This window comes from Mesoplodon bidens (assembly GCF_964165515.1).
Source record: "Mesoplodon bidens genome assembly, chromosome: 6".
NCBI classification, from domain to species: Eukaryota; Metazoa; Chordata; class Mammalia; order Artiodactyla; family Ziphiidae; genus Mesoplodon; species Mesoplodon bidens.
The window spans coordinates 15,208,810-15,231,851 of record NC_138162.1 but is presented as its reverse complement, the minus strand read 5'-3'; the positions used below and the strand labels follow the sequence as shown (position 1 = coordinate 15,231,851).

At 42.4% G+C, this 23,042-nt stretch overlaps 1 protein-coding gene across 1 annotated transcript in view; it reads right to left on the bottom strand.

Moving 5' to 3' along the window:
• BRINP1 (BMP/retinoic acid inducible neural specific 1) overlaps positions 1–22,212 on the bottom strand; it is a gene marked incomplete at both ends in the record, with an annotated part of 136,986 nt that extends 114,774 nt beyond the window's left edge. Inside the window, one exon of the mRNA XM_081237717.1 lies at positions 21,995–22,212. Within this exon, the coding sequence (XP_081093843.1) occupies positions 21,995–22,212 (218 nt within the window). The remainder of the gene's footprint in view (positions 1–21,994) is intronic.
• Between the last annotated feature and the right edge of the window lie 830 nt (positions 22,213–23,042).

Genomic DNA, 23,042 nt, shown 5'->3' with positions numbered 1-23,042 from the left:
TTCATCGGTCAATTTGTCTGGGTCAACTGTACTCGCGCATTTATTCTAAACATCTAAAAGATAGTACATCTAACAGTCCGTCTCCAGTACTACAGCTGCCGTTCACTCTGTTATCCTAGAATGATATTCTGAAATCAGGCTATTCCAATGCACTGATTAGGTACCGAAGCACAATCTTGCATCAGAGCAGTGAAAGGTATCATACCAAAGTCAATCTCTCGGTGCCAGTAAACAGAAACAATAGGGCCCATATTTACACGAAGGTGCAGGGTTTACTAAGCACATTTACTTCCTCTTCCCCTTTTGAGCATCACACTCTACATCTCTGTCAGGGATGTAAAGATTGTAAGTTCCTCTTTAAGAAGGAGGAAATCGAGGCTCAGAGAGGCTAGACATTATTCAAAGATCTAATGGAGAAGGGACAAAGAATTGAATGCAAATCTTCTGTTACAGATTTTCTCCTCCACCCCATCCTCTGCGTTCATTTCTTCCTTGTGTTCAATAACCAAATTCCGAGGTATTCTCTCATGTTAATTGAACAGCATCTGATTTTCAAACTATGTCTTCACCCCAACTCCTGTCTTTATCCCTAACATCCAATACCCTCAGCCTCTTGACCTACTTCGTCTCAATGATCTTCACCCCTGCTCTCTTCCAGCATCCTACTTCCTCCCATGATGACTACTAAAATGTGTCAGCTCCCAAAGTTCCTCTAACTCTGACGCATTATGTTAAAACCTTCTAGTCTCCGACTTGCCTATCACAACACCTGCTCCCTACCTCTTTAAGACTGCTTGGCCCATGACCATCTTCTTTCCCTTTATCCGCTATCAACTCTCTTCACTTCCTTTTGGATTGACTGAGATCCAATGATCCATCCCTATATTTACCTTTGACCCATACCTGTAACTCCTTTACCCAATTGTCTTCCATCTCATCCACTTGGCAAACCCTACCCTGTCTGAACCCACATCCACTATCCATGATCTTACCTCAAATTTTCAGTTCTTTGGAAGAATAATATCCCAGCTACACAGACTACAACTGTTATAAAATGTGATCACAAACATGGTCAGAACCCTAACTGCTTCCTGGTGATCCTTTTGTATTTCTTTAATCAGATCTTTCTACCATTCTTCAGATTAACTATTTCATAACATTGCTTTTTTTTTTTTTTTTTTTTTTTTGCACTCCCAAGTACCCCCTTCCTCAGCAACTGGTTTCACATCCTACTTCACAAAGAGAACAGAAGCCATTGGAAGTCCCTTCAAATCACCAGGAGTGAAATCAACAGATCTATCTGCATCCACACCTCTTTCCCTTCTTTCTTCCTATTTCAGCTTAAAGGCATCCCTTCTTTTACCTCAATCTAAGCTCTTACCCTTTCCCTCCCTTCCCCTTCAGGAATCGCCTCAGCAAAAATAACCCCACTCTGCCCCTCAGCATCAGTCTCTCCCTCTTTTCACCGTCACCTTCCCTCTTAGAAACCAAACAAAAACAACAAAAAAGCCTTCTTTTTATTTCACATCCCTGCTGCCTTTCAGAGCCATGCTTCTTTAAAAAAATATATCTACTCTCTTGCTTCTCCCTTATTTTTCAACCCACTGCAATCTGTCTTCTGTCCCCAACATTCCACTTAAATAGTTCTTGCCAAGGTCAAGATTTTAAGTATAAAAGACTACTTTCAGTTTTACCTTAAGTAATATATCAGAAACCATGGCCTCTGATTACCTTCTCTCTTAAACATTCATTTATTTTAGCTTCCATGGTACCAACTGTCCCTGATTTTGCTCCTTTCTACTGGCCATTCCTCAACTTCTCAATGTTTTTCTCGGCACATGTTAAACAGGCTCTTCCATAAGTGAAGACTCCCAAGGGATGTTTTCAATTACCATTGGTAACCTGATGACTGTATTTTTTTTTTCAAGCACTCTCTTTTGAGGGTTAGAACCATTTATAAAACAACTACCTACCAAGTCTCTATTTGGATGTTCCAGGTAGTTTAAATTCAACATTTCCAAAGCCGCCTCATCATCTTCAGACACAAACAACGCCCCCAAACCCTCCTGGCCTTCCAAGGCTCCCTATTGTAATAAAAAGTAAAACCACCCACCAGTTGACCAAGTTAAAAATGTTCCCCCATTCTTTTTCCTATTTAACCTAGATCAAGTGATTCATCACTTAAAGTATGACCTTGCTAAGTCCTTTGCATCTTGAGCCTTCCCTCTCTTTCAACATTCACATCCAAATACTGAGTCTTCGGTCTCCTTAAAGTATCTCAAGTTATGATTTTGTTTATATGACATTCTTGAAATGATGCAATTACAGAGATGGGAAACAAATTAGTGGCTGCCAGGGCTTAGGGATGATAGGGAAAAAGGAGACTTGTGACTCTAAGCAGATAGCACTAGGGAAATCTTTGACGTGATGAAACTGTTCTGTATCTTGACTGTGGTGGTGGTTACATGAATCTACACATGCAATAAAACAGCATAGACTATACACACACAGTGTACCAATGTCAGTGTCCTGGTTTTGATATTGTACTATAGTTATATAAGATGTAACCCTTGGGGGAAACTGGGTGAAGGGTACATGGGATCTCTCTATACTGTCTCTCCAACTTCTTGCCAATCTATAATAATTTTAAATTTTAAAAAATTAAGAAAAACATATCTCAAATCCCCATCAATGCTACTTTATTCCAAGATACTCTCCTTTCTCACGTGGGTCACTGCCATAGCATTCTATTTTCTTGCCATACATTTTTGCACCTTCTCCCAATGTTCCCCCATCAGTGCATTCTCTCCATTTTAGCAGAAGTGATCTTTCTAAGATGACAACCTGAACATGCTTTGCCACTGGGCAAAATCCTCTAAATCTCTTTTGTCCTTAGAACCTGGTTCCTAAATTGTGTGCTGAGATGCTGCGAAGTACCATAGCAAGCCACAGGAGCACAGTGGAATATTTTTAATGTTTAAGCGAAATGAGGGATACTTGATATTTACTGGGTATCACAAAAACTACTACCCTGAGGTAGTTCACAGTTTCAACATGAAAACACACTACATTTCTTTCAATAATGGCATATCTTTGTTAAGGTAGGTTTTTGGCAGTTGGTATAATTATAAAACTGCAGAAAAATTAACAAGGGACAGGAAAGGAAGGTGGCTGTATCGAATTGCAAGGGTTGAGCAGTAGTAACTGTGGTTATTTAAGGATAAAATAAAGATACTGTTTTTTCCTTAGATTCACATGTATCATTTTCCAAACGGCTACTAAACTTTTGGGGACATAAATACTTCATTAAGTTGTTTGTACTTACGTACTTAATAAACAGAATTATTAGTATTTCTCTGACCTAGGGAAATAAAAACACTGAGACTTTAAGAGCATCTTGAAATGAGAAAATGTGGGAGCCATCACCTTAGGGTAAAGTTCAAAGCCTTTTATATAACATTCATAGGGCTTCGTGACCTGAACCCCTTCTGATTTCTCTGGCCTGCATGCTAACATTTTCTCTGCCTATCACTCAAAATGAGTTATCTGCAGGTCCCCAAACAAGTCTACCCCTTTACAGATACCCCCTCAAAACACACACACACACACACAGCGCTAACGTCCTTTGCCTAACTCCCACCATCCAGATCTCAGAAAAAGGTTTTCTTCTTTAAAGGCTTTCTTAATCTTGCAAGGTCAACTTCAGCACCCTTCCTTCGCACTAATACTGCATTTTATACTTCTTTCCCTGCACTCCTTATACGAGGTAGCAATGTGGTTGCTTATTGTCTGCTTCTCCCCAGCTACATTTGGTGCGCTTGAGGTCACAGATCAGTAAACTCTGGTGTCAGCAGAGGCTCGCACAGTCCCTGCACATGGTAGGGATTCAACAAATCCTTGCCGAATTCATGCACAGGTGAGCAGCTCCTTCCCAAATCAGACAATCCCAAACGATTTAGCAGTGCAGAGACTTCCATATCATTTATATTCACCTCTTTTTTTCTCACACAAACCATCCTCCCCCATCAACGTGGTATAAAGCCGGGTGTCATACTAGAGTCACAGAGAGCTTGTCACAAGCACTCAGGGATGGAGGCTGCTGGCCTTCTGTCAAAAACAAGGCTGCAATTTGAAAAAAAGCAGAGTTACCCTCACCACTGTACACACCCCATCTTGAAATGCTCTGATTACTGTGAAGGTGCTGAGGTGGGAAGCCACCTCTGGGGGCCCAATGTATCCTGAGCAATACACATCAAAGACAACCTGGCAGGCACCGAGAAGATGAGAGGTCGCAGACTGCTCCTGTCACCTGGGCTGATTAATAAATTAGACGCTTGCAAATCATGAGACGTGTACTGTTTACAGGAATCAATGCGTGCTGATTGCTTAAGGATGCTTTGCCAGTGTGTAGATCTCTGGATTCCTGCCACATGTGTCACAGGGCATCAGCAATCTTCCTCTCTTTTGTCCTCTTTCTGTGTTTTCCTCCAGATAAGTGTCCTCTTAATATGAGACTGGAGTTATGCTGTCTTCCTAGAGCACCTGGGCTACAGTGCACACCGGTCAAGCACCCCTCTTGTGGTTGGAGGTCTCCTGAAAGCTTTCGCAGAGTTCTTAGGGATGAATTTGCAGGTAGGGGTGTTTCAAATACAAATGGGTAACTTGTTTTAGTTACTGGTCCTCAAGCACTTGCTCTCTGCTAAATGGGATCATACCTGGCAGAGCCAGGATTCAAACCAAGGTCTGCCTGAGCCTAAAGACTTGCTCTTCATCGCTAAACTTCAGCGGCTGTGTTAGGGTTCACATCAGCTTAGATACTGACTTGCGGCTGGAAGTTTCCATCAAGGTTTGCAGAGACAAGTCAGGTGCAGATAAAGGGTGGGATGCAAAGCCTTCCTCCAAGCTAGTCTGGGAATCCACTGCTACTGATACCTAGTAATTCTCATGCCCAGAAGGAAGGCCTTGAGAGATAAGGAAATAGCCTGGAGGCAGAAGCCTGGGCATTCTGGTTCCTTTCCTTAAGAGACACAAAAGTATCCAGTGGCTGTAGAACTCTCCATAAAAGAATGCATCCTGGGCTTCCCTGGTGGCGCAGTGGTTGAGAGTCCGCCTGCCGATGCAGGGGACACGGGTTCGTGCCCCGGTCCGGGAAGATCCCACATGCTGCGGAGCAGCTAGGCCGGTGAGCCATGGCCGCTGGGCCTGCGCGTCCGGAGCCTGTGCTCCGCAACGGGAGAGGCCACAACAGTGAGAGGCCCTCGTACTGCAAAAAAAAAAAAAAGAATGCATCCTGCCACAGGGTGCCTAGAAGGGAACTAGGGCAGGTAAGCCTGGATGCAGCCCAGGAAGGGAGTTGCCTGACAGGTAGGTCCCAAGCTTTGTTGGTGGACCTGAGTGGTACTTGGGAGTTAATGAATTCCATCTTTATAGCCTTTGTCTTGGCTCCAGTGTCCCCTTCCTCTCCCTTGAATTACTGCCACAGCTTTCTAACCCTTCTCTCTCATTCCCTTCCACGCATTCCTCACGCTGCAGCCAGAGCAATATTTCTAAAGGTATATCGGACCATGCCAGTCTCACGTTTCAAACCCTTCACTGTTTTCCTGTCGCCTCTATCAGACAAGGAACAGGTTCTAACCTGAACCCACAGCAAACTCTGCTTCTCAAACATGGCACAATTTTCCTCTGAGCCAAAACGTAACCACAATGTAAACTCAAAGTCAGTGTTTTTCAAACTGCAAGGTCTACCCCGTTAGTGGAGGCTGAAATCAATGAAGTTAGGAGACACCAGTATTTTAAAAAATAAATGAATCAGAAAGGAATAGGTTATATTAGAACGGTATAGAGTAGAAAATATCAAGATGCATCACATGGAGTAAGGTTAAGTATTTTTTTCATGAGTTTTCATTTCAATTACATATCTTCTTATCACTAGGTTTACTGAGTGTCAATGTGAAATGTATTTCTTAGCATGAGTGAGGTCAAGAAATGTAAAAATGAAACAAACAAAAAAACCCCACTGCTCTAAAGAGATATGTACTAGTACTCTGACAATTAACTGGAGTTTGAAGGTTGTTTGAAATCAATTTGCCATCCTAAATGCCTTTCACTGTTGGCTCCAAGCTGCCATCCAGCCTTATTTCCTAACATCACTACAGTAGGACCACCCCATTGGTGGAGGAAACGTTCCAAGATGCCCAGTGGATGCCTAAAACCATGGATAGTACATAGAACGCTATGTATACCATATGTTTTTCCTATATATACATACCTTTGATAAAGTTTGATACATAACTTAGACACAGTAAGAATTTAACAACAGTGACTAATAATAAAATAGAATTATAACAATATACTGTAAAAAAGTTATGTGAATGTGGTCTCTCCCCCTCACCTTTCTTTCTCTATAAATACCTTATGATAAAAATGTAATGCCTGGGCTTCCCTGGTGGCACAGTGGTTGAGAGTCCACCTGCCGATGCCGGGGACACGGGTTCGTGACCCGGTCCGGGAGGATCCCACATGCCGCGGAGCGGCTGGGCCCGTGAGCCATGGCCGCTGAGCCTGAATGTCTGGAGCCTGTGCTCCGCAACGGGAGAGGCCACAACAGTGAGAGGCCCCCACGTACCGCAAAAAAAAAAAAGTAATGCCTTTTCCACCTTATCTAAGCCCTTATCATGCACTTTGGCCATAACTTTTGCAGTCTGAGGTGTGACAGCAAAGCTAGCATGAATTTCTGTTTCCTTCTTCACAATCTCGCAGATAGAAGATTCATTCTCACCACAGATCTTAGCTACCTCAGCATATAAGTGTTTTTCTTTCCTTATTGAGAACTTTCACCTTTTCACTTAAAGGAAGCACTTTACCGTTTCTCTATGGCCTATTTGAACTGCCAGCGCCACTACTCCTTTGGGGCTATTATTAAGTAAAATAAGAGCTACTTGAACATAAGCATTGAGATCCCAAGACAGTTGATCTGAAAACCAAAACCGAGATGGCTACTGATTAACGGGAGGGGATACACTGGACAAAGGGATGATTCGGGTCCTGGGAGGGGCGGAGCTGGACAGTACAGGATTTCATCACACTACTCAGAATGGTGTGCAATTTAAAACTTTTGAGCTGTTTATTTCTGGAATTTTCCATTTAATATTTTTGGACAGCAGTTGATTGTAACTGAAACCACAGAACATGAAACCTTGGCTAAGAGGGGACTACTATACTACTCAAAATACACACACACACACACACACACACAGTTCCAGGCTTTCTTCTGCCTCTTTGCCTTTGCAGGCCCTACCTCCCTTTATCTGGGCTGCTTTTTCCCCCACTGCCTTCTCATAAAATCCTAATCCGCATTCATTGTTGAGACTTCCGGGGAACACGGCGGAAGAGTAAGACGCGGAGATCACCTTCCTCCCCACAAACACACCAGAAATACAGCTACACGTGGAACAACTCCTACAGAACACCTACTGAACACTGGCAGAAGACCTCGACCTCCCAAAAGGCAAGAAACTCCCCACATACCTGGGTAGGGCAAAGCGGAGAGATTCCCGCACAGAGGATCGGTGCAGACCGGCACTCACCAGGCCGAGACGCTTGTCTGCTCGCCCGCCGGGGTGGGCGGGGCTGGGAGCTGAGGCTCAGGCTTCGGTCGGAGCGCAGGGAGAGGACTGGGGCTGGCGGCGTGAACACAGCCTGAAGTGGCTAATGCGCCACAGCTAGCCAGGAGGGAGTCAGGGAGAAAGTCTGGACCTGCCGAAGAGGCAAGAGACTTTTTCTTGCCTCTTTGTTTTCCTGGTGCGCGAGGAGAGGGGATTAAGAGCGCTGCTTAAAGGAGCTCCAGAGACCGGCGCGAGCGCGGCTGAAAGCGCGGACCCCAGAGACGGGCTTGGGACGCTGGAGAGGCTGCTGCCGCCGCCAAGAGGCCTGTGTGCGAACGCAGGTCACCGTCCACGCCCCCCTTCCGGGGAGCCTGTGCAGCACATCACTGCCGGGGCCCCGGGATCCAGGGACGTCTTCCCCGGAAGAGCGTACGACGCGCCTCGGGCTGGTGCAACGTCACGCAGGCCTCTGCCGCCGCAAGCTCGCCCCGCCTCCTTGCCCCTCCCTCTCCCCGGCCTGAGTGAGCCAGAGCGCCCGACTCAGCTGCTCCTTTAACCCCGTCCTGTCTGAGCGAAGAACAGACGCCCTCCAGCGACCTACACGCAGAGGCTGAGCCAAATCTGAAGCTGAGACCCGGGAGCTGTGAGAACAAAGAAGAGAAAGGGAAATCTCTCCCAGCAGCCTCAGAAGCAGCGGATTAAAGATCCACAATCAACTTGATGTACCCTGCATCTGTGGAATACATGCATAGACAACGAATCATCCCAAATTGAGGAATCAGGAGTCAGTGCTGTGCCTCTGAGGTGGGAGAGCCAACCTCAGGACACTGGTCCACAAGAGACCTCCCAGCTCCACATAATATCAAACGGCGAAAATCTTCCAGAGATCTCCATCTCAACACCAGCACCCAGCTTCACTCAACGACCAGCAAGCTATAGTGCTGGACACCCTATGCCAAACAACTAGCAAGACAGGAACACAATGCCACCCATTAGCAGAGAGGTGGCCTAAAATCATAAAAAGTACACAGACACCCCAAAACACACCACCAGCCGTAGACCTGCCACCAGAAAGACAAGATCCAGCCTCATCCACCAGAACACAGGCACGAGTCCCCTCCACCAGGAAGCCTACACAACCCACTGAACCAACCTTAGCCACTGGGGACAGACACAGAAAACAACGGGAACTACGAACCTGCAGCCTGCAAAAAAGGAGACCCCAAACACAGTAAGATAAGCAAAATGAGAAGACAGAAAAACACACAGCAGGAGAAGCAGCAAGATAAAAACCCACCAGACCTAACAAATGAAGAGGAAATAGGCAGTCTACCTGAAAAAGAATTAATAATGATAGTAAAGATGATCCAAAATCTTGGAAATAGAATAGACAAAATGCAAGAAACAGTTAACAAGGACCTAGAAGAACTAAAGATGAATCAAGCAATGATTAGAAACACAATAAATGAAATTAAAAATACTCTAGATGGGATCAATAGCAGAATAACTGAGGCAGAAGAACGGATAAGTGACATGGAAGATAAAATAGTGGAAATAACTACTGCAGAGCAGAAGAAAGAAAAAAGAATGAAAAGAACTGAGGACAGTCTCAGAGACCTCTGGGACAACATTAAACGCACCAACATTCAAATTATAGGGGTTCCAGAAGAAGAAGAGAAAAAGAAAAGGACTGAGAAAATATTTGAAGAGATTATAGTTGAAAACTTCCCTAATATGGGAAAGGAAATAGTTAATCAAGTCCAGGAGGCACAGAGAGTCCCATACAGGATAAAACCAAGGACAAATATGCCAAGACACATATTAATCAAACTGTCAAAAATTAAATACAAAGAAAACATATTAAAAGCAGCAAGGGAAAAACAACAAATAACACACAAGGGAATCCCCATAAGGTGAACAGCTGATCTTTCAGCAGAAACTCTGCAAGCCAGAAGGGACTGTTAAAGTGATGAAGGAGAAAAAACTGCAACCAAGATTACTCTACCCAGCAAGGATCTCATTCAGATTTGATGGAGAAATTAAAACCTTTACAGACCAGCAAAGGCTGAGAGAGTTCAGCACCACCAAACCAGCTTTACAACAAATGCTAAAGAAACTTCTCTAGGAAAGAAACAAAACAGAAGGAAAAGACCTACAATAATGAACCCAAAACAATTAAGAAAATGGGAATAGCAACATACATATCGATAACTACCTTAAATGTAAATGGACTAAATGCTCCCACCAAAAAACACAGATTGCCTGAATGGATACAAAAACAAGACCCATATATATGCTGTCTACAAGAGACCCACTTCAGACCTAGAGACACATACAGACTGAAAGTAAGGGGATGGAAAAAGATATTCCATGCAAATGGAAACCAAAAGAAAGCTGGAGTAGCAATTCTCATATCAGACAAAATAGACTTTAAAATAAAGACTATTAGAAGAGACAAAGAAGGATACTACATAATGATCAAGGGGTCGATCCAAGAAGAAGATATAACAATTGTAAATATTTATGCACCCAACATAGGAGCACCTCAATACATAAGGCAAATACTAACAGCCAGAAAAGGGGAAATCGACAGTAACACATTCATGGTAGGGGACTTTAACACCCCACTTTCACCAATGGACAGATCATCCAAAATAAAAATAAATAAGGAAACACAAGCTTTAAATGACACATTAAACAAGATGGACTGAATTGATATTTAAAGGACATTCCATCCAAAAACAACAGAATACACATTTTTCTCAAGTGCTCACGGAACAGTCTCCAGGATAGATCATATCTTGGGTCACAAATCAAGCCTTGGTAAATTTAAGAAAATTGAAATTGTATCAAGTATCTTTTCTGACCACAACGCTATGAGACTAGATATCAATTACAGGAAAAGATCTGTAAAAAATACAAACACATGGAGGCTAAACAATACACTACTTAATAACGAAGTGATCACTGAAGAAATCAAAGAGGAAATAAAAAAATACCTAGAAACAAATGACAGTGGAGACACGACGACCCAAAACCTATGGGATGAAGCAAAAGCAGTTCTAAGAGGGAAGTTTATAGCAATACAATCGCACCTTAAGAAACAGGAAACCTCTTGAATAAACAACCTAACCTTGCACCTAAAGCAATTAGAGAAAGAAGAACAAAAACACCCCAAAGTTAGCAGAAGGAAAGAAAACATAAAAATCAGATCAGAAATAAATGAAAAAGAAATGAAGGAAACGATAGCAAAGATCAATAAAAAAAGCTGGTTCTTTGAGAAGATAAACAAAATTGATAAACCATTAGCCACACTCATGAAGAAAAAAAGGGAGAAGACTGAAATCAATAGAATTAGAAATGAAAAAGGAGAACTAACAATGGACACTGCAGAAATACAAAAGATCATGAGAGATTACTACAAGCAACTCTATGCCAATAAAATGGACAACCTGGAAGAAATGGACAAATTCTTAGAAATGCACAACCTGCCAAGACTGAATCAGGAAGAAACAGAAAATATGAACAGACCAATCACAAGCACTGAAATTGAAACTGTGATAAAAATCTTCCAACAAACAAAAGCCCAGGACCAGATGGCTTCACAGGCGAATTCTATCAAACATTTAGAGAAGAGCTAACACCTATCCTTCTGAAACTCTTCCAAAATATAGCAGAGGGAGGAACACTCCCAAACTCATTCTACGAGGCCACCATCACCTTGATACCAAAACCAGACAAGGATGTCACAGAGAAAGAAAACTACAGGCTAATATCACTGATGAACATAGATGCAAAAATCCTCAACAAAATACTAGCAAACAGAATCCAACAGCACATTAAAAGGATGATCAAGTGGGGTTTATTCCAGGAATGCAAGGATTCTTCAATATACGCAAATCAATCAACGTGATATACCATATTAACAAATTGAAGGAGAAAAACCATATGATCATCTCAATAGATGCAGAAAAAGCTTTCAACAAAATTCAACACCCATTTATGATAAAAACCCTGCAGAAAGTAGGCATAGAGGGAAATTTCCTCAACATAATAAAGGCCATATATGACAAACCCACAGCCAACATCGTCCTCAATGGTGAAAAACTGAAACCATTTCCACTAAGATCAGGAATAAGACAAGGTTGCCCACTCTCACCACTCTTATTCAACATAGTTTTGGAAGTTTTAGCCACAGCCATCAGAGAAGAAAAGGAAATAAAAGGAATCCAAATCAGAAAAGAAGAAGTAAAGCTGTCACTGTTTGCAGATGACATGATACTATACATAGAGAATCCTAAAGATGCTACCAGAAAACTACTAGAGCTAAGCAATGAATTTGGTAAAGTAGCAGGATACAAAATTAATGCACAGAAATCTCTGGCATTCCTGTATACTAAAGATGAAAAATCTGAAAGTGAAATCAAGAAAACACTCCCATTTACCATTGCAATAAAAAGAATAAAATATCTAGGAATAAATCTACCTAAGGAGACAAAAGACCTGTATACAGAAAATTATAAGACACTGATGAAAGAAATTAAAGATGATACAAATAGATGGAGAGATATACCATGTTCTTGGACTGGAAGTATCAACATTGTGAAAATGACTCTACTACCCAAAGCAATCTACAGATTCAATGCAATCTCTACCAAACTACCACTGGCATTTTTCACAGAATTAGAACAAAAAATTTCACAATTTGTATGGAAACACAAAAGACCCCGAATAGCCAAAGCAATCTTGAGATCGAAAAATGGAGCTGGAGGAATCAGGCTCCCTGACTTCAGACTATACTACAAAGCTACAGTAATCAAGACAGTATGGTACTGGCATAAAAACAGAAAGATAGATCAATGGAACAGGATAGAAAGCCCAGAGATAAACCCACGCACATATGGTCACCTTATCTTTGATAAAGGAGGCAGGAATGTACAGTGGAGAAAGGACAGCCTCTTCAATAAGTGGTGCTGGGAAAACTGGACAGGGACATGTAGAAGTATGAGATTAGATCACTCCCTAACACCATACACAAAAATAAGCTCAAAATGGATTAAAGACCTAAATGTAAGGCCAGAAACTATCAAACTCTTAGAGGAAAATATAGGCAGAACACTCTATGACATAAATCACAGCAAGATCCTTTTTGACCCACCTCCTAGAGAAATGGAAGTAAAGACAAAAATAATCACATGGGACCTAAAGAAACTCAAAAGTTTTTGCACAGCAAAGGAAACCATAAACAAGACCAAAAGACAACCCTCAGAATGGGAGAAAATATTTGCAAATGAAGCAACTGACAAAGGATTAAGCTCCAAAATTTACAAGCAGCTCATGCAGCTCAATAACAAAAAAAAACCCAATCCAAAAATGGGCAGAAGACCTAAATAGACATTTCTCCACAGAAGATATACAGACTGCCAACAAACACATGAAAGAATGCTCAACATCTTTAATCATCAGAGAAATGCAAATCAAAACTATAATGAGATATCATCTCACACCAGTCAGAATGGCCATCATCAAAAAATCTAGAAACAATAAATGCTGGAGAGGGTGTGGAAAAAACGGAACACTCTTGCACTGCTGGTGGGAATGTGAATTGGTACAGCCACTATGGAGAACAGTATGGAGGTTCCTTAAAAAACTACAAATAGAACTACCATATGACCCATCAATCCCACTACTGGGCATATACCCTGAGAAAACCATAATTCAAAAAGAGTCATGTACCAAAATGTTCATAGCAGCCCTATTTACAATAGCCCGGAGATGGAAACAACCTAAGTGTCCATCATCAGATGAATGGATAAAGAAGATGTGGCTCATATATACAAAGGAATATTACTCAGCCATAAAAAGAAATGAAATTGAGCTATTTGTAATGAGGTGGATAGACCTAGAGTCTGTCATACAGAGTGAAGTAAGTCAGAAGGAGAAAGAGAAATACCGTATGCTAACACATATATATGGAATTTAAGAAGAAAAAAAATGTCACGAAGAACCTAGGGGTAAGACAGGAATAAAGACACAGACCTACTAGAGAATGGACTTGAGGATATGGGGAGGGGGAAGGGTAAGCTGTGACAAATTGAAAGAGAGGCATTGACATATATACACTACCAAACGTAAGGTAGATAGCTAGTGGGAAGCAGCCGCATAGCACAGGGAGATCAGCTCAGTGCTTTGTGACTGCCTGGAGGGGTGGGATAGGGAGGGTGGGAGGGAGACGCAAGAGGGAGGGGATATGGGAACAGATGTATATGTATAACTGATTCAGTTTGTTATAAAGCAGAAACTAACACACCATTGTTAAGCAATTATACTTCAATAAAGATGTAAAAATAAATAAATAATTATAAATTAAAAACTAAAGAAAAAACAATCCTAATCCTCCTTGAAGACTGAGTCAAATACCCCTTCCTCTAGGATGCCTCCCTAGATTTGTCTTTCCCCCCCATCGTTCCCCACATTCATGATCCCAATGCCAAGGGTAGTTCCCATTCCCACCACAAACACTGCACCCAGCCAGCGTACTGATCAATCAGCGAACTGAGCCTATGGCATTGTGGTTATCTGCCCATCAGTCAGTTTTCCCCAAGACACTTTGAATTCCTTGAGGTCAGGGATCCAGTCTTTCCTCTCCCTATCTCCAGGGAACTGTCGTAGAGACTGGTCCGTAGGAATTCGGAGATCAGTAAACATTTTTCAAATGAATGAATGAGTGGCACGTGCTCCAGATCACAGATTGGATCCCTTTCTTTCTTCCTTAGCCAAGATTTGGGGCATAGAGTCTGAAGCTCCAAGGGCTTGTCTTCATTCTCCTCTTAATTTCCCCAGTCATAACAATCACCATATCTTATTATGTCAGTTTTAAGACCCCGTGTCAGTCTGTCCTTTGGAGGGAGGTGTGCAAAAGCCAGTCCATTTTCAGACATGGCTCCTGACTAAAGCTGAACAATTGCTCTGCAGAGATTGCAGCAAACTAAGCTTTAGCAGCTCACAGAAGTCAGTTTGGTAATGGAATGGGAGCAGAGAGGTAAAGTACTGCAAAGGTACCAATTTGGTAGCAATAAAGCTATTGGGCTTAGAAGTGGAAGATCAATTTTAAATAATCAACACAGAAGATTATCTCTGAATTGATGCCAAGTGGCCCGGGAGATGTTTGCTGACTATCCCTCCCCATCCCTCTCTATTCAGGGAGAGCTTGATCCAAAATTTGGATTGAATGAGGGATAAGGTAGGGGCAAGGGCACAGGGTATTGATTCTCAGAGGTTGGTTAGTGATGCCAACCTCTAAGTGGCTGAAATTGACAATGACAAACGTGGGACACCGTCCCAGTCTCATCTTCTTTTGAGCCCACTTAAAGAGAAAAAAAAAAGTATCCCTTAATGCACTTTGCCCAAGCTGGTTTTTTATGACTCAGGTTTTTTATGACTGTTTTTTTATGTGTATCTGAACCTAACAGTGGGTGCCTAAACATCTTACCTCCTATAGAATACCACAGTCAGATGAGAAACTCACCAAATCTCCCAGAACTCCTGGAGGAATGGAGGCTGGTTACTTCTGGGGTAGAAAACTAGTTTCCCTTAAATGCTACTTCTCTGCAGCAGGAAGCAAAAATCAATTCACCTTCCTTAATGCATCAACTGCCACCCTGATCTGAGGGCATATCTAAAAACATGGAAAATCCCTTCCCCTTTGGTCTACAGCCAGATTTTTTTGGGGAACCCAGCACTGCACTGGCACCTATACTTCATTCCAACTCAAACTCATGATGACCAAAATCTAAAACCATTTTTTCTAATATCCTTCCCACCATCCCTTTTCCTTTTTTCCTAAAATCCTTGCTTTAGAGCAAAGGTGCTCAACCTCTATGCTACTGGCATTGTGAGCCAGATAATTCTTTGCTGCAGAGGGCTGTCTCTGCATTGTAGGGTGTTCAGCTGTATCCCTGATCCCTGGCTTCTACCCACCAGATGCCAGTAGCAAACCATCTCCCCACAACCAACTGTGACAACCAAAAATGCCCCCCTGACATTTCTACATGTCCCATTAGGAAGCAAAATCACCCCTAGGTTGGTGGTTCTCATGTCTATCCTAGACCAATTACAAATCCAAATATCTGAGGAAGGACCCAGGCATCGGAATTTTTTAAAAGCTTTGCAGGTGATTCTGATGTACAGCCACTTCTTTGCATATTAAACCAAGGTTTCACCTTCCTCTGTAACTGTGGCTCTGGCCTCTGTTGAAGTTTTCATCCCCATACCCACAGGGTGAAATGCCAAATTTAGGAATAAGAAATAGTAGTGCAGAAATTTAAGAAATGAGGAGGAGGAAAAAAAGATAAGATTATTACTGGTGATAGGAAAACGGAAGCTGTTAATTCCATTTCTTTGAATTATAAACCAGGAAGTAGATTTAGATCAAGGTGTTCCAAGCAAAATCCCAACAGGTAGGGTGGCTTCCTCAGCCAGGGGCCAGCTCCCCAAGTGGAAGCGGTGTCTTTTCAGATCGCTTTGACACAGGCTGGCATCCAAAGAAGCAACTCAAGCTGCCAAAGCCAGGTAGAGCCAGTGCCTCCTGAAGCCTGCTCACCTGAATTCCGATCTCTCTGAGAAAAAGAGGTTGTAGGGTCAAAGAGGTTTGCTTAAACATTGTTAAACAGTCTAGGAAAGACCTTGAAAAGCCCTGCGGTAAGGAAGCCTGTATAACTTTGCTTGGTTTTCCAAACAAATTTATGTATGTCATTTGGGAGGCAATATAGCATGGTTAAACATGCAGACTCTGGAATCTGCTCGTTTATGATACATTCTACTCTACCATGAAGTAGCTCTCTTTCCTTGGGCAAGTTATGCAAATGGTGATGATAACAATACCTAAGCACAGGATTATTATAAGGACCAATCTGCTGCAGTAATTTAGACACTGTGTGTCCACGCTAGACGCTTGGTAATCTTTCAACCTTACCAACTGACTTATCCTTATTACTGTTTTTACTATTATTATTTGACTACGGGATATTTTTTTCTAGAAATGCCTTTTAACATTGCATTAACTCCAGCTCCATGTGAGATACTTTAAGAAATGCTGATTTAGACTAATTTGAGCCACACTAATAGAAATACAACCCTTGCACCATGTGATATCAAGATTCTATCTGGAATCCAGAGGTTGGGGGGGTCTCCTTTCAAGTTCAACCACAGCATCCTGAATGGTGCAGTGGTGGACTTCACCCTCACCACCCCATGTCTGTAAGCTCCTCGAAGCAGGGACCTGTCTACCTTATATATCATCAATTCCCCAGTGCACAGCATCTGACAAACCTAAGCACCCAATATACACTCTTTTTTTTAAATTAATTATTTTTAACATCTTTATTGGAGTATAATTGCTTTACATTGTTGTGTTAGTTGCCGCTGTATAACAAAGTGAATCAGTTATACGTATACATATATCCCCATATCCCCTCCCTCTTGCGTCTCCCTCCCACCCTCTCTATCCCACCCCTCTAGGTGGTCACAAAGCACTGAGCTGATCTCCCTGTGCTATGCGGCTGCTTCCCACTAGCTATCTATTTTACATTTGGTAGTATATGTATGACAATGTTACTCTCTCACTTCGTCCCAGCTTACCTTTCCCCCTCCCCGTGTCCTCAAGTCCATTCTCTACATCTGTGTCTTTATTCCTGTCCTGACCCTAGGTTCTTCAGACCCTTTGTTTTTTTTTTGGATTCCATATATATGTGTTAGCATATGGTATTTGTTTTTCTCTTTCTGACTTACTTCACTCTGTATGACATACTCTAGGTCCATCCACCTCACTACAAATAACTTAATTTTGTTTCTTTTCATGGCTGAGTAATATTCCATTGTATATATGTGCCACGTCTTCTTTATCCATTCATCTGTCGATGGACACTTAGGTTGCTTCCATGTCCTGGCTATTGTAAATAGTGCTGCAATGAACATTTCGGTACATGACTCTTTTTGAATTATGGTTTTCTCAGGGTATATGCCCAGTAGTGGGACTGCTGAGTCATATGGTAGTTCTGTTTTTAGTTTTTTAAGGAAACTCAATACTGTTCTCCATAGTGGCTGTATCAATTTACATTCGCCCCAACAGTGCAAGAGGGGTCCCTTTTCTCCACACCCTCTCCAGCATTTGCAATATATACTCCTGAATGATTTCTGGACAAGGGCCACATCTCATTCATTTCAGCAGAATCATCCACCTAGCCCCATTCATTTAGCGAAGTATCTTTGCCACAAAACCTACAAAAGATATTTTTGTGAAACACACGAAGGAACCATCAAGATGGTGGATTAGAACAAAGATTTATGCAACTGTGATAAATGTGCAAGATGGTTAGGCAATCAGACCTGGTTTACCAAGATTTGATTTACAGTCAACTTTTAGGTACTTATTTAAGGCTCAAAGGAAGGTGCACCATAAGCCACAAACCACTTGCTCTGAAACCAGTAGGGAAAACCACTCAATATGAAACCACATCTTGTGGCATAGTGACCACCATTATCAGTGACCGCCCCCCCCCGCCCTGACTCTCCAAAACCAAAGCTTACAAAGGGTACCACAATCCTCCTTTTAAATCCACCTCTGAAATAACTGCCAAATTTATGGCAACTACTGATCTCAAAGTCAGGAAAAGAGAAACAGAAAAATAAAACACAGAAAGGCAGCGGGAACACAGGAAACACCCTTTGGACCAAACTGACTTTTAAAATACCACGAGAAGAAAAGAAATCATTTCTAGCAATAGCATCAGCTGTCTGAGGTCAAGGAGGGAACAGCTCCTGCAAAATTCCAAGCTCTCCATGACTGATAGCTAAACTATTTCTTGCCACAGCTACACAAGGCATTTAATATTATCTCCATTTTACAGATGAGAAAACTAAGTCACAGAGAGGTTGCAACTTGTCCATGGTCAGCGGAAGTCTCTGGGTATTTGGTCATACACTAGGTAACTAAGAACTAAGAGAGGGTTATGACAACATAGAGTTAAGGGCTCACATTGTGGAATCGCAGAGGCCTGCTTTTATTCCTAGCTCTGCCACATCCCAGACGTGTGATGTGGACAATCTCCTTCACCTCTTGATGCCTGAGTTTTCTCATTCGTAATATGGACAATACTAGTATTTCCCTCACAGACTATTTAACGACTAATGTATGTATGGGCTTACCAGAAAGTGAAACTAAATGATTTTATTAGAATGATGATTTCGAACCTTAATGAAAAAAATTTTCCAGATATAAGAAAATTTAAATTTTACAAAGCATCTCACACCACGTTAATCTCATTTGACCTTGTAGGTAGGACAGACATCACTGTCCCTTTCTAGAGAAGAGAATATTGAGTATCTGAGCGGTTACTTATTCATACCTCTCTGCGGAATAATTGTTTGCTTATTCACTCTTTTTTCCCTCCATCTTCCACCCCACCTCTGAGCTTGGTGAAAGAGGGGATAGACCTTGCAGGGTGTGGGGTGTGTGTGTGTATATGTGTGCGAGCTTTGTTGTTTTCTTTTGGTCATCTCTATATTACCGAATCATAGCACAGCTTACAGTACATGATTGGTGTTAAATTCTAAAGCACTGGATGTACGCTTGAGTGAATGATGCATGAATACATTTGCCCAGGATAAGGAAGCTAGTAAGCAGCTCCAAAATAAACACCTGAGTCTGCAGACTCGAAGTCCAGAGTCCTCTCTGATGTCGCATGCTGTATTTCCAAATGACAATATTTCATGGAATCATAGACTTTCAGAGAAGGGAAGGACCTTGGAGACCATCTTAGCGAACATTCCCCTTCCACAGATGAGAAAACAGGAGCTCAGAGAAGTCCCACTACTTGGCCTAAATCACACAGCGGGGAGGTGGGCGGATTGAGCCAGGACCCTGGTTCTCTGCCTCCAGGATCAAGGATGCTGTCCCTGTACCCAGGCAGATTCAAGTTCAGAAAACTCCCCCAGACTCCACACATCAGCTCAGACTTAGGAGTGACAGAGCACGAACCTCGTGCACCCAGACGACTGTTTGTGCACAGTTTATTGCTCAGCATGGGAAGCAACAGGAGAGAGGACTTCTGCTGGGATTTAATTTGAAAGGTTCTCATCATTGCCAGTGGCACAAACTCCCCACCACGACTCTATGAGCTGAAGCCAGCCTCTGCCTGCATATGAATGAGGACAGAGATGGCCTTAACCCACTTAAGTGAGGAGAGCAGACTTCTTCCCAGTTTCTGAAGCTCCCAGGTCACCCTGGGCTCTAGCCTGGATTCTAGGGTTGGGGGGACTGGCCAAAGCTTGAGGCCTAGGACATTTCAGAAAGGCTGGCTCTGTAGCCTCAGATAATACGGCACATGGTGGTAGTAAAGCCTTTCTTTCATGATGCAAATGTCAAGTTTCTAATGTGCTATGTCCATGTTAGCACACAGGAAGACACACTTCGAATCACCTGCGGACATGCTTTAGTGTTTCAACAAAGTAGTGAAGAGAAAACGTCAATTGACAGCAGCCCTGGAGAGCACATCCTTGTTGGCTTTTGCTCTGGTCTGAACCTGGCCTAGATGAGCACGCACACCTCTGGGTACCTATTTGCATGTGTGTCCAGGTGAAGATTACAACAGGAGCCCCACCTAATCTTTCACACAACAGGTCCCAAATCAATGTTTATGATCTTCCAATTACGCCTATCCTGCACTTTCTCTTTTGTAGCACTTATACTCTGTGTGTGTGTGTGTGTGTGTGTGTGTGTTTAATTAATGTACTGCTATGAGAACAAGGACCATGTTTGTTTTACTCGCCATTGTGTCATCTGCCTTAAACACAGTGCTGGGCCTCTAGCTGGTGCTTAATAATTATTTGAGGATTAAATAAAGGAAGGAAGGAATAACTAGATGACCAGGGGCCTGACTTCTGGATTAAACTCCATCATTTAATTAACCATGTGACCTTGGTTAAATCTTATATTTAATTTTAGAGCTAGAAAGGATCTTAGAAATCAGCTTGTTGGATGACTGCAAACTTTCGTTTTAGCAGTGGAATCCAAGGAAAAGCATAGGTGAAATATGAACACAGAAGCAGATGCAAACTTTCTTTTGTATAAGGGCCAACTTTCAAACTCGGATTTGACTATTCAGCACAGAATCACAGGCATCTGCAGCTGGTAGCAAATTCATGAATCATCCATCCCTAGTCCACAATGCCACACAACGTGCAAAGGAGATATGCGCATTTTCATGTCAAATATACAGAAGATGTAAGACCTGAATTCACGGCTTCCTAGCTGCAGGTTAGGACTTTTTCCTCCACCATGCTTCCTCGTCTCCTATTTCAATTGGCCCAGAAGTGTTCCTTGACCTTAAGACAAAGCTTAAGCTGTCTTAGAGAGAGCTCTAGAGAGTTTTTTGCATTCTCCAATTTATTTAAGTCCACATTTTTTGTGTCCTTATGGTACAAGGCAGAACAAAAATCACTCTGGGGATCCAGAAATGAATTATATATAAGTCCTGGCCTCATAGAGTTTCCAGTAAGGTGAAAGAGAAATACAAGAATGGTATTTCTCCAAATGGTTGACAACTAAAGAGGTGTAAGTGTAGAGAGCCGTGGAAATATCAAAGAAAGGTGATCAGGTGGAGTGGGGAGAGTCCAAGATGGTTTCTTAGACTCTCAAAGAGGAAGAATTTGGGGTTAAGTCCTTTTGGGATGAGTAGGATTCCAAAAGGCCAAAGACCAGTTCAGACTTGCTCAAGAAAGAGGCATTCATTAAGTGTCCCTACTTGTTTCCAAATGTGTGAATATGTCTGGGTAGGATATTTGCTATATTACTAGCGTCTGCAAAACAACACAGCCTACACCTGATGCAACTGACTAAAAATACTGTCTGTGACTATGGATGCAGATAAACCAGGGTCCCACCACTCACAGACTGTGTGACTTTGGACAAGTTATTTCACCTAGCAGAAGCCCAGTCCCACCACTCACAGACTGTGTGACTTTGGACAAGTTATTTCACCTAGCAGAAGCCCAGTTACCCCTTCTATAAAGTGGAGAAAACAAATAGATGCTATCTCTGATGTTATTGTAAGGTTTAATGAGATAGTGTACAAAGTACTAAGCACCATGCCCAGCACACAGTAGTAAGTACTCAAAAAATATTAGCTATTCTCACTCACCATTGCTAATCTCTTGCACAGTGTAACAAATTAAATAGATGAATAAATGAATCAATAGATAAATTAATAATGAAAAAGTACATAACAGCCTTGTCTCAGACACTCCTCCATACAGCAAGGCCCATGCCAATGTGTGACCCCCAAAAGCACTCAGTGAATGAAAAGCAAAGGCAAGCTTAGCCCAGCTCTTACCTGTATATTTTATATCTGGTTGTAAATCCTTGACGGTGTCTTTCCACAAAGGATAGGTAGCTCCTGGAGTGGTGGAAAGGCCCCCTGTCTGAAATAAGCCAATCAAATTCCTTGGAGACATGTTGGTCTGTCCCAGCTGGTTCCTGGTGGGAGGGCTGCACTGAGATACGGCCCCATACAAACAGGAAGTAGAGGAGCTCAACAAACCTCCAGTTCATGCTTTTCTGCCGGCCTTTTTCCTCTCATTCTTGCTCCATTCTGTGGAGTCCTATGAAGAAAAGAATAAAAAGGAGAGAGAAAGAAAGAGGAAACAAAAGAGGGAGAGAGGAAAGGGGGGAGGGTGAAGCAAAATAAAAGGAAGAGAGAGAGAGACAAAGGAAAATTTTTTAAAATGCTCTTAACACATCATCATAATCCTTTACATCAGTAGAGTGTGTCAGGGTTTACAAAAATCAGTGCAGTTTCTGGTTAAGAGCGTGGCATCTATGGACATCTGGGCTTGCATTCCTGCTTTTGTTGTTCACGTGTTCTGTGAACATGCATGAACACGTACAAACTGCTGAATCTCTTAGGGATGCAGTTTCCTCATCCGTAAAACAGAGGACGGGCTTAAGCGCCTGTATCTTGGCACCTGGCACATCATAGGTATTCAAGGCATAAGTGTTGAAAGAGTGAAATGAATGAATGCAGAAACAGAGTCTCCTACAGCCAGGAAGGAACTTGGAGATAGAACTACAGTATCCATCACACCCGCTATCGTCACAAACAACCTGAATCTCACAGCAGGGACTCGGTGAACGAGAATCCCTTTCTCTCCTCCTCTCCCACAGACATGCACCAACTGAACACAGGCTTTGCTTCTGCATCATCAGGTGAGTACAAAAAGTCTTGGGATGCATCATGATCACGACTATCCGGGTTGAATACCTTACAGATGGAGAGTTTATGGAGTTCATTTGAATGCACTTCTACAACCCTTAGTGGACTGTCTCCTTCACCCCAAGGAAATGTTAACTAGAGGATCCACCCATCAGTGACTCTGAGCCTC